This window comes from Atractosteus spatula, chromosome 3 (genome assembly GCF_055471065.1).
Source record: "Atractosteus spatula isolate fAtrSpa1 chromosome 3, fAtrSpa1.hap1, whole genome shotgun sequence".
Classification (NCBI taxonomy): domain Eukaryota; kingdom Metazoa; phylum Chordata; class Actinopteri; order Semionotiformes; family Lepisosteidae; genus Atractosteus; species Atractosteus spatula.
Genome location: NC_142708.1, coordinates 16,042,884 through 16,056,040, shown reverse-complemented (window position 1 = coordinate 16,056,040; position 13,157 = coordinate 16,042,884). Strand labels below are relative to the sequence as shown.

Genomic DNA, 13,157 nt, shown 5'->3' with positions numbered 1-13,157 from the left:
CTTTAAGTCTCTACCGGATCCACATGGTCTGCAAAAGTAGGACTTGAAAAATTAACTGTGTTGCAAAGTATCCTTCCAGACATTTCCTCAGACAGGAGATATGTTAATGAAATAAGAATTGTTTGTACAGCTTACAAGGGCAATAACATGGATCTGGAGGCACTGCCAAGACTAGAGTTCCAATGAGAAAGGGCAACCATGTATTAAGTTCCTTTTTATTACGGCTAAACATTAGTTCATAAATAAAACTGAAACAAATTTAACATATGCATTATTCATCATCAGTAGTTTTCAGACAAGACTTAAGTTCTTTGTTTTCTACTACTGTTGCTCCTTGGTTTCTTATGTACAAGACAAAGGAAAGGTTCTGCAGTCCAGGTACTGTAGGCATTGTGAATTATACTGTAGAGTTATTTCATTGTTAAAGTCAAACACTCTTTATCGATATTATATATGATGGTCTGGTTTTACAAAATAACCTTTATTTGTTTCAAACTCTAATCATTATGAAAAAATGTCATTGTACAGTTCACTAGCAACATTCATTATAAAGGGTGTATTTTTCTGGAGCTGGGATTTGATTCATTTTTGCCTTCAGTTTTCAGGCATAACTAATTCTGTAAGGCAATATGTACATTTTCAACTTTTTATTGAAAGGAATACAGTCTGAAGAGAAATGTAGACTACTTTGAAAAAAATCCTGCAAATTTCAGTGAAAGCCAGGTATAAATGTGACGATTCCTGGTATGCACAGTTTAGAACAAAACTCTTGCCTTCACACAGTGCATATGGACCTACTGTAGCTGACAGTTACTCAACTGTATTTCTCTTGATTTAAGAAGTGCACCCAGTTACCAGAAGCAAAGAACTTAGTTACCTTTCTTGCTAAATAGCCGATCACCTTGTTTTTTTTCTGGCAAAAGCCAACCTAATGGCACTCATTGCATGTTTAATTACCAAAGGAATTCTCTTCAGAACTGTCTGGAGCAAAACAGAATACTGTATGTAAATACACACACATCCAAGCACATTTAATGGATGGCTGTCAACTGGAACCAAATCACCTACTATTACTGCAAAGTAAAATCTGAAGTGTTGTTAAGAGTTAAGGAACATATCCAGATAATGTTTCTCTTATGGCAAGTGCTCTATTTGTGGAACCAGTTTCTTGTCCCAACAAATATGATTAGCCGTGCAATTCATTCTGGGTCACTTTTCATACAAAGATTGATAAAATGTCCAACAACTACTGTAATTACTGGCATACTGCTCTGTATCATAGCAATATTTTTCTTTTAAGGTTTTAAATCAAAGAAAAAAATATTCCTAGCTGAGAAATGAACTGGCAAAATGTACATTCTCCTCTCTTAAAAAAGTAAAATACCATCATTCAAAATGTGATTTAGCTATAAGACATACAATACAATTACATAGATACATATTTTCAATACAGCACATTCAGTCTGCCAAAAATTAATGATTACAAAGCCAATATGGATGCTGCCATATATATAGAGAGAGATGTATGTACAATGATTATAGCATTCATAATTGCACTATACCTACAACCAGGTTCAATAAAATTAAAATTAAGGGAATAACAAAAAAGAAATAAATGGGGGCAGGATAATAAAAGCCAATTAGAGATGACTACTAACTTTGGTACACAATAAATACACTTTGCTTTACTCCTCTGAAGCAGAACAACATTTGTAAACTCAGATGCAATTCTGACTGGCCTGAGAAGTAAATACTAATTATAAAAAATCTTCTGTTAGAAGCTGAACTCCCAACTCATAGCCCTCAAATCTGTTTCAAACAAACTGTCTTTTCAAGTCAAATAAAACCCCACCAAATCCCACATCTTAAATATCATTTCTTTAAAAAAGGAGATTTTTTTTTACAACTGAGCTGCATTAATGTTGTGTTTCACACAAAAATGTACTTTTACTTCACCTGGGCAGTGTCAAACAGCAACTGCATCATAAACAATCTTTATTTTATGCCAGTACAATTGCATAATATCTTAAATCCTATATTAAAAGGTGCCAACATAATACAACCAACCACACACAGACATCAAAAGTGTTCTATAGGATTATTAGAAATAATCAGAAAATATTACACTGTGCAAAGAGCACCCAAATGTTATATATTTATCAGTTTGCTTTATTTGGCATTAACTATACAACACTTTCTAAACAAACCCTATGAGCTGATGCCACAAAGTTAAACATAGGCTTGGCATTCAGGGTCTCATCAAGTCAGTTCCCAAACAGTGGTTTTGGCATTTTAGAAAATAAAAACACTTTTAAGGAAAACAAGAAATCAAGATAGACCCAACATGGTTGGAGACATAAAACTGTACACAATAAAAATTAATTTAAAAGGTTAAAGTAGAAGCACGGAAATAGTTGCTTCCAGATATAGCTTTTTTTTAAAAAAAGGTAGCTTTTAGATTTTAGCAGTGTGGGAAAGATGTAGTGTCCATGGCATTTCTGTTTGGCATCTGCAATAAAAACGATACTAGAAAGCAAATGTGGCACAGAGTACTGAGAATGGCAAGCACCACTCCATAAATATAACTTTTATCCAAAGGAACTATCCTTGCCTAAGTCTATCTGTGTTTCTGGATAACCAGGTAGCATTTATGAAGAATTCTTCCTATTACTTGACGAGCTCCTAATTTTTTCTTTTTTTTTTTCCTTTGCAGCCCAAGATGAAGATAGTACCTAACTGGATGTAATAATTTATACAGATCAATAATTTAAAAATCACAGTATCAATACTTTTCATCCTTCAGAAAAAAGTACATAAATTAGAAGAACAGATGGCTTAACTTCTATTAAACAAAGAACTTTACGGTTATCACTGCAGAATACAGAGTTACTAAGGAATGGATCAGAATAAAAGGCCATTGTACCCTCAAAGAAAACTGGAAGGTGGTTACAAGTCATGATTTGCTTCTGAAGCAAAAATCAAATCCCCCTACCCTTTTGAGTGCACAAATGAGATTTAAAAAAACATTAAGTTCACAAGGTTCTGCCTAAAAATTAGGAATTGTGCTGCAAATGTTCAACAGCATTTTCCAACCCCCAATTATTTTTCCTTTTAAATAAAATCATAATATTTACTATAAACTCTGTGAAAACAGAGTCCAGGACGCAATAAATTAGTATTATGCAATTATTTGTCATTGTTTTTTTCACAGATAATACAGTCACACTTTCATATTCTCTTCAGTCTCCCAGTCTCGTCTGAGCACTCAGACCAGATTATACTCCTTCAGGTTCAACTGTAGGATAGTGTCCTTGACAGCAGCAAAGACGAACCGTATATTCTCTGTGTCTGTGGCACATGTGAAGTGCGAGTAGATAATTTTGTCACTGTCAGGATTCAGGTCCACGAACATTTTCAAAATGAACTCCCTTGCAGCTTGTGCATCACGCTGAGGCCCTGAAAAGTATGAAGTAAGGCAGTGTTAACGGTCTTAAGGAAGTACTTCAAATATATAACATTTTCATGCACATTATGTTTAGAATTCCTAAAGGAACTAAGCCAGACTATTTCCACAGTGATAAGTATCTTCTAATTGTACAACTCCTTTTAAGGAGTAAATGGGATGACTTAATAAAACATTAAGCAAGCCACAAAATACTGTGAGGATAAAACTCACCAATGGTTTTTGAACCTTGTTGTAATATATCCATATTTCTCTATTACATACTATGAATCAAGCCCATTAACCACATGAAAAGAAATGCATTATAATAACAGGACAGGTAATGCGTGCACACATAAATTATGGTCATTTACCATCATATTCAGGAAAGTAATCAACAAGATGAGAATACATGATCTTCTCTTCAAGAAGGTCCTTCTTGTTTAAAAACAGAATGACTGATGAATTCTGGAACCACGGATATGTTATTATTGTCCTAAACAGGGCTTTGCTCTCTTCCATTCGATTCTGTATTGGGGAAAAAAAGAAATGAGCTTGAGTGTCAAATTTTATACATATTAATGTACATAAAAGCTACTATAAACATATTTAAAGTTTGATGAATATCTTATTTAAAATGTTTGATGAAATTATAAACCAATACAAATGTCTAATTCGACTTGTTTCTTCTCATACAAGGTCTACTACATAACAATACAGAATTCTTTTAATACAATGAAATCAACACCCAGAGTAAAACAAGACATAGAAACATTGTTAACTGTACAGGCAATCAAAATAATGATCACAAGCTGCAGTTGAGACATCCCTTTTCTAATCAGTTAGGTTTACAATTGTTTAAGAACAGGAACAGTACACGGGATTAGGTCATCCAAATCACAATACAGGTGTTTCATTAGTTACAGTCTGGCATTTATTCTAAAACACATTTCATTTTATGATACATATCACTAACATTGCAAGGCATCAGATAACAAAATATTTCTATACTTGCTTATATCACTCTGTTATATAAAGATAATACTTGGCAACTGTCGCTGCTTCTTCTGCACTTTTCTGGTTTCAGAGTGACCAATATTTGCCCAGTAACCTCCTTTAAACCTGACATAAGCAATGATCATATGCAAAGCACATAAAAAAAACATTCAACACAGACTACAGCCTGCTCCTCCTCACACAATTGCTAATTGCTGTTATTTTGCCAACTGTCCAAAATTTTACATTCTGAAATGGATTTGCTTGTGATGGTTTGGGATAATCTCAGTTAAGAGTCTATGCAATCCCATATACTTCATGCAGTAGTTCCAGAACAGCAGGCTTTTGTCTGGCTTACCATCATGGTAAAGAATGCAGAATATTTCACTGTGCCTGTAAAGGATTCTTTAGCTGAAGATTTCTCAACACACTTCAACATTTCAGGATTCCGCCTGCCGCCTACAGCCCACATCTCAGCACAGTGCCTAACAGACAAGCAGGCCAGTTTGCATAACCTTGTTAGTCCCATTCCAAGAAAAACCAGGAAGCAGTAGGAAAGAAACATGCCGAGCTTAAGCTGGCTTTAATACTGATCCCACTTCTTAATTACATGAAACGCCACTAAAATCCCCCTAACACCGTTGCAGGATCGGCAGCGTGCACCATTCTCAAACAAAACCCAGTGCTCCAAATAATAAAAAGACTGCCCAACACAACACAATCCGTGTGCCGGTAACAGCTTAAATCTTTAGACGCTTCTGGTGTTATAACGCACAGCAGGAAAAAAAAATACTTCCCTGAAACACTTCACAGTGTTACAGGACACTGCCAAGCGTTTACTACTGTCAATACTGTCGCTTTATTTACGATAATTTTTATACTCATCAAGGGAGAAAAAGGTGAGGGGTATATAACAGCAATGTTTTAACAACAGGAAGGAAAAATAAACAACAACAGGCCTGCAGGGATTCCCGCAGGAAAATGCTGAGGCCAGGTGGTAAACTCCCACAGACAACATGAAGCAGCACGTTAACATTAGTCCCCCAAGCCCGGCTACCAACAGCTAGATTACTGTACTACAGCAGCTTGCAAACGACTTAGCTATCCTATTACTGTAACTTAACAATAAGTGATATTAATAAGACGTTATTTGACCACAGTAACTAGTTTGACTATACAGGACTCAGTCAAAGACATAAGCGACTTAAACTGCCACCAAAGGAAGAGCTTTGTGCTTGAAACGCATCGCTGTTGGCGGTTTTCTGTATGCTCAAGCCATCATTGTGTTTTTTTTTGCTATTGAGGTGCTGTGCATTGAGCTCATTGAAAATCACTGGCTTCCACTCCCTTTATTGTTCTTTAGAAATGATGTTCATCAACTTTTGCAAGTGACGGAGGGGCACAGTATCTCTCTCTGAGCCGACGACTCAGCTGTGAGGAAACCTTGCGTTATTTTTTTATGTCGATTACTACCATAGCTCTCAAGGGCCTAAAACCCTCATGTGCAGGACTGTCCATTGAAAAGAGCAACGGCATATTGTTTGGTCTGGATGGTTTATTTTATCCATGCATAAAAAAAAACGGATTAGTTCATTAAGAGAACTGCGAGTCTCTACACCTAAATCAAATTTTTACATTCATTAGTGACCTTAGATTTGGTCCCCAATGTGCGATACGTGAGAGCTATGTGATTATGTACCACTGCAGCTGCTGGCTGAAGACCTTGGCAAAAGTATATTATTCTGAAACCGTATTTAAATATATTGAGTCAATTTTGGTGGTGTTCACACATTTGTTTGGCCAGGCAGCCCGTGTGGCCTGTAAGAAACCACGTCCACATAAGGGACACAGATTAAAAACGGTTTCTCTCCCAGAATACAGGAAATCACTTCTGCAGATTCCGGAATTTATTCTGTCCCTGTGAACTGTGCAGGTGCTTACGGATTTTAAGGAACTGCTTAGCTTTGGGCAAGGCAAACAAACTTTTACTTTCATTAACAGCAACACAAGTAATCTGAACTGGAAGTCACACCTCTTGTTACTGCATTTATCAAGGCTGTCCAGCAGGAATCTGCATTTAGGTCTGATGTGCATTTTGGCTCAGTCCTTTAAAAACAGTGCTCTGATCAGATTGTGACTGTGAAAAGTATTATTCATTTTTTTCTTAGATAAAGAAAGTGAACATGATAAAAATATACTTCAAGCACCGTGCAAGGATTTGGCTCAAGTGTGGCCCATGCAATAAAGGTCAAAGATGACCCCCCCCCCCCCACCCCACCCCAACACAAACACAAATTGCAGGGCACTTCAAACAAAATTCAAAAACTCTTTGAACTTGCAATTATTTAAAATTCAAGTATACCTTTTATAGGCTAGACTCCAAACTATTCCAAAGCAAAATGCATTTCTACAGTGTTTTCTGCACCAGAGCACAACCTCTTCGCCTCGAGGGGTCAAGCAATGTCAGATGAAACAGCTCTCTTCCCAGAAATGAGCAGTCTTAATTATTTCCTTCCGTCTCCCTAGACAATTCATTTAACTCCTACAATGAGCAATACAAAGCATGCTGTGCAGCAGAGGAAACCAACAAAAAATTGCGGTACCTTTTACCCTCCTTTTTCAAAGGGCTTACCGTAAACTGTGCTCATAACTACTGCAACTCTTTGAAAGTGAGAATCAAACAACACAACAACAACAAAAAAAGAGAAAAAAGAGAACACTACCAGGTCTTGCAGCCAACTGTTGAAGCATGGCAGCCAGGGACTATAAGGGCTGGACTTAGATTATTGCAGATGTCTCCAATTTTAACAGAAAGCACCTAATTTTATTAGCAATTGTGCTTGATTTCCAGGTCCTTGCTTCCAATTTCAGTATATAAAAGATGCTGAGTTCGCTCAGCTGCCTCAAAAACCTTTGAAACCTTAAGTTAAAATGTTCACGCTGTCTACACAAAATCACACACAATACTAAAAAGGACATGTGGATAGATAGCTGACACATCAAACTATTGTGTAAAATACAAGCCTGCAGACTATACCACAGCACAAAAGTTTTTTTTAACTTGAAATATTTTACTAAGACAGGAACATTTTATCTGCACTACTGTAATACTGAGACTAATGCTATAACGTTTTTACCATAATTTTCACCGAGGAGTGAGGAGTTTCACCAGGAGAAACACAAACCCTGGTCTACACTACTTTTTGCACTGCAACTTAACTAAAAGAACAAGCTGTACTTACACATTCCTAGTAACACTTATCACTACTGGTTCGTGGTAAGCAGAGATAAAAGAAAAGGTGCCTACAGCCACAAGGAAAATGGCCTGAGAGAGTTTTAGAATGTAGATCATCTCTGCCAAACAAGAAGATTCTGTTCAACCTAGAATGAACTGAACTGGACAGAGTTTTATATTCCACGTTGGATTGAGTCCACAGAGATGGACCCAAGTTCACTTGCAAACTGAATCAGACATACCGTATATGAAAGATGTTTTTAGACCAATATGTGTAATAAGTGGGTTTATTTGAAACTTAAAATAACATCCAGAGATTTTCTAACACAATTATCATGCTACTGCATAATTTTAGAATGCTTTTGGTGCTCCCCAGTAAGAAATTTAAAGAACAATATTGTCAAGTCAGTGTAAGTGATAATATAAAATCATCTTGAAGCACTCGGTATGAGACCGATTTGGAGATTTTACCTAGAGACTACTATTTTTGACGAGACCATCGCTGAATAAAAATGTGTCTTACGCTGCCCTTAGTTATTTGTTTCAGAAGATCTGGGACATTACAATGGAATGGAATGGCTCACATAAGCCAAGATTAGCTTTGTACATTCCATACTATGCTGTGGTATCCTGATTCTCCCCAACATGGACATCTCCTTACAGGGGTTTTTCACTGCAGCATTTAGAATGTTAACTGCATTAAAAGACCTGGAATTGTGAAAGTCGTCTCTGCCTCTCAGAAAAGACACGCACTAAATGAAATGGAAAGTTGACACATGCCCAAAGACCCCCATCAAAAATTAACAAAAAAGAACAAAACCCACTTTGAACTTTTTATTCACCTTTCAGTTTCTAATGTTATGAATAGTTAAGAATAACGTCTAGAAAAACAAAAATGAAACCATGCATTGGACATCAATATGAATATCTTAACATTGCTCTCAGCAGCTTTCCATTTTTGGGATATCTTTGTTCTTACAAAGTTATAGTGTTGATTTAAAAATCATCCACCATTATATAAGGAAGTCAAAATTGCTTTATACTTTCTTGAATTCCTATTTATACTTGCATTTTATGAAAACCATCTGTGCCACAGACACTTAAATCGTGTTGCACATGAACTTGTTTTTTCAATTACTTTTGTCACGGAAAGAACAAACGTATTCTATACAAAATAACTAGATAAACTACAAATTAAATTCTGTGAGCCACATTTTTGGTGACTTATTGTATTAAAACAAATATAATCCAACTTGTAAATATTACAAGACATGCTTTAGATCCAAATAAAAATGTGGAAAAAGTATTCAATCTAAAATTCTGAACTATAATGCTAGAAAACAATATCGATATCTTTCAAATGTGAAACAAAATTAAGCTTTCCAATAATATGAGCTCACAACAAGAAGGACCTACTGTCCTCTTTTTTACAGCACAACATCCAAAATGTACATTTAATAAACCAGCATGTTAATGGCTAAAGTAACTATTTCTCCGTGCTCACACAAATTTAGTTTATTGAGTAAATTTCACAGCTAATCTTGAATCACCCATGACCATGCCTGGAAATAACCCAATTAAAGCAAAATCATTTATGTGGTATCTGAAAAACATATTGATGTTGTACAGTTGCGTTACAACAAAATGATACCACTGAAACATTGTGTAACGTTATAATAATACTGCATAACAGCACAGTGATTAAATAACCAAATGGGCTTCCTCTCATATGTAACTTTCCTTCTGTTCTTACTTCTAGCAGTAGCCAAGCCAAAATGCTTTAATTAGCATTTGGTTTATAATATTTCTAATAATGATTGAACCATGTATTTCCTATTCACCATATGTGTATCCCTAGTCATTGAAAAGCTGATTGATGTAAGTCAACAATACGTGTGTTGACTCAGAGGTTTAAACACAGGAGACTATTAATGAGAACGCTCCTTTTTAGTTCCTGTTTATCAAGAAAACTGACCGACTTTGGTAGAAACATCTTTCGATATGGGAAGAAAGCTTAACTGAAAAAAAAATGGAAAGCAACAGCATCTCTCCAGCAAATATAAAAAGAAAAAGGAGGATGGTAATATAACAGCAACAATAAGTGAAAACCATCCTATTGTGCTAAGCTAGTAAGTTCTGAATGAAATTAAAATGTGAAACCTCCAAGTTTTCAGTCTGGGAGGTGAATACCGATGCAATCAACGTATTTCAGTTAATGATTTTTCATTGCAGTTTTTGATGATTTTCCAGAATTTGATTGAAAATATTCACTTTAAATTGTGTGAGTGCCAGTGATGGAAAAGCATTAAGTACGGGTGACAATGTCAATAGGCTTGTACTTAAAAAAACCCAATCAAATTCCTTTACTGTATCCATCAGAGTCTAGAGTTTCTAAATTTAGAGAGGTGAGACCGATTTTGAACGCAGCCCAGAACTGCTTGGAATGAGATTTTTGACGTAATTTTTTCCTTCTTTCATCTTGTGAGTTGTGATGACATTCTGCATACATTAAAGATGTAGTTATTTCAGCATTTAACTATAGACAAGAAGTCTGATCTTGCCTGACAATTTGTTTATAACCATTTTAGCAGAACCTCAAAATAAAATTACCACTGCCATTATCTATTGTAAAAATCTCTGTGAAATATTAATTTTACATCTTTAATGTATCTTCATACTCTATTATTAATCCCTTATTATCCTGCAAACTCTCTACATTTCTACATTTTTCAGTTGGTCACAGCACTGAAAAATGCTTTGTGTTATTTTTTTACTTTCCATTGTGTTATTGTTTTACCTTAATATTTTTCTGTACACCTGTTGCAAATGTTAATTTCTTTTGTAAGCTTTGCCTATATCTTGATACACTCTATGTTTGAATCTCAGACCCTTTTACACATTCTGTAGAGCACATTCTTATTTCTTGATTTATCATTTAAACCATCTAGTCAATATTTTCCTAAACTTGGACTTACTGCTTACCTCTTTCCTTCACTGTCTGGTATTCTAAAATTGTAATCCTTAACTTTAGGCTTTAATCCTTAATTTTGAAAAAATGTAAAGTCTTAAGAAGAAATATCATGGATCATAATTTCTCAGTGATTCTCTCATACTTATTGCCTAAATTATATTCAGGATGTTTGCAAAAATATGGCACTTAAGAGCATCTTTCCTAGGGAAGTACATTTACAAATTGGTTTAAGCACAGGTCATTAACCATTTCAACTAAATCCATTTCAGTTTCTCCCTCAAAATATTCCAATTTACGAGTGGAAAGTTGTAATCTCCCAGCAAAATAATGTCAAATTTGTTAAATACCTTCCTCATCTCATCATATCATAAATGCACCCATACACACAATGTTAAGTCATTAGAATTTCTATTTTGTAGTTTAACCTTTATATTATATTCTAACATTTCTCAACTCTCTTATATTAGTTCTCTTATGTTTAGGGTATTAGGGATACATACTGTAGTTACACATCACTATCCATTAAATCCCAAGTATCTTGCAGTAAAAATGTTTACTTGTTTGTATTCATCCCCATCATCCTCTCTGAGTTTCAATTTTTTTCAAAATGTCAACATTTCAAAGCCCTGTATTGTTGTTCTTTTCTCATGTGACTGACCTTACACACTGTGTAAAACTAAATTCACCAGAAAGACAAACAGTTACAACCAAACACACTAAAGTGCAGCCAAAGCTTAGATTTGAGAGAACTGAATGTTTCTTTATTCAAAAATCCAAACTGGAGTTTGCTCTGGTTCAACTGTATGGTTATGGATTTGTAAAAGATAAAAGTATTGAGGCCTCACCAATCAGTACATGTCTGTGGATAGAAGGATATACTGTAGCTGGTATGCTAGTGGCCCTCCAGTGTAAATACAAGTGAGATCAATAGGAGCTAGAAAAAGCTTTATAAACCTATTGCTAGTATTTAGCCACTACTGCTAAAAACAAATCAACATCTCTCTTCGCATGGAACTAGTCACTTCCAGCCCGTCACTATTTGCAAGAAAATGGCTGATAAAATCCAAAGCAAAACCATTTTCAAAGCAACGTACTAAGTAAGCTGGACAGACTTCTCATCTGTGTTCTATTCTAAAACATAAAACTAAAATGAATGCAAATGTTCACAATACATCATTTACACCACAACCGTCCCATAGATTATCCATAAACGAAGACTGAAACTCAGGTTACAAAAACGTTGATCACATCAGCTGATCACATATGTTATGACAATGCCTGGGTGATGTCGCCCACTAAAAAAAAAACATTTCTGGAATCATTAAACACTGGCAAAGCTGTAGAGAAGAAAAACCACAGGGTGTAGGTAAAACGGACAACAAGCTTCCATCCTGCCCACAGTCTTCTCATGCTCACTCACCTCATTGTCAGATTCTACAAGCACTTGATCGTATTCGCTGAGGGCAACTAAAAACATGATGGAGGTCACATTTTCAAAGCAGTGTATCCATTTTCTCCTCTCAGATCGCTGTCCACCCACGTCCACCATCCTGAAAGAGTACAAATGAGAGTGATGTTTCCAGAAAACGAGAAATCTTTCCACGGAAAAGAAAAGGCTTAACGGGTGCGAAACGAAACGCAGAGAAACCAAAATCGCCTTTCTAATTAGATCAACATATAGAAAACATGTGCTGGACAACGGACACATGCTAGACATAATTGTGTCCAAATTTGTAGCACAACAGTTAAAGAGTGGTGAACTAATGCCATTAAAATTTATACTCTAACTGTACTTTATAGTATTAAAAAAAATGTGTGGGGTAAACATCCCCATCTGACCATATTAGTTTGGATACGTATTCAAAGAAATAAAAAGTGCCAAAGCACTACAAAATGAAATCTGTGACCAAGTCTTGGAAAGCAGGCCGTCTACCTGAAAATGACGCTTTGTAAGTCGAAAGGGTACTCAATGATCCCTGTGGTGGGGACTCGGACTCTAAGCACATCTTGCTGAGTAGGCAGATAGGCAGGATCTGCTATACGGTCCAGGTCGTTCAGGTAGCTACAAACAGGGAGAGACAAGAGGAACGCAACACAGTGACACTGTGATCCCACTGAGGGAAGGGGAGGAGTGAGGCAAGGAGAGAAATGGGAAGGGGGGGGGAAGGAAGATGGAGGAATGGGGCACACCATTCTTCCTCCTTTGTGGGGTTCTCCCTCGGCAAGCATCCTCTTCCTCAGCGTCTCGGAGCAGGAACGACCCAAGCACCCTGCTTTCTGCCAGATTGTGCCAATCAAGGTTTCCCAGTGACACAAGGTATGTTTTTCCAGCTTTTCCCTTATTCTTAAGCCACAGGCAATTAAACAATTTCAAGCATTTTTATTTTTAAATGTAACAGAGTACAGGCCACATTCTTTTCAAATCTCTGCGAGACAAATCAGTGGCATAGGGCTGTAAAAATATCATGGTTAATATCCAATGTTTCAAACTGAGATATCGTGAGATTTTATGT

General features: G+C 36.1%; 1 protein-coding gene across 2 annotated transcripts in view; it reads right to left on the bottom strand.

The window, feature by feature from the left end:
- Nucleotides 1-201: 201 nt before the first annotated feature.
- Nucleotides 202-13,157, bottom strand: part of LOC148837474 (guanine nucleotide-binding protein G(q) subunit alpha) — a 61,100-nt gene continuing 48,144 nt past the window's right edge. Inside the window, exons 4-7 of one of the 2 annotated variants that reach the window (XM_088910835.1) lie at nucleotides 12,578-12,706; nucleotides 12,065-12,194; nucleotides 3,817-3,970; nucleotides 202-3,456 (exon numbers count right to left, since the gene is read on the bottom strand). In XM_088910835.1, coding sequence (XP_088766961.1) covers nucleotides 3,266-3,456; nucleotides 3,817-3,970; nucleotides 12,065-12,194; nucleotides 12,578-12,706 — 604 coding nt within the window. In that variant the 3' untranslated portion in view covers nucleotides 202-3,265. The remainder of the gene's footprint in view (nucleotides 3,457-3,816; nucleotides 3,971-12,064; nucleotides 12,195-12,577; nucleotides 12,707-13,157) is intronic. The other variant, XM_088910836.1, reaches the window with a different exon arrangement.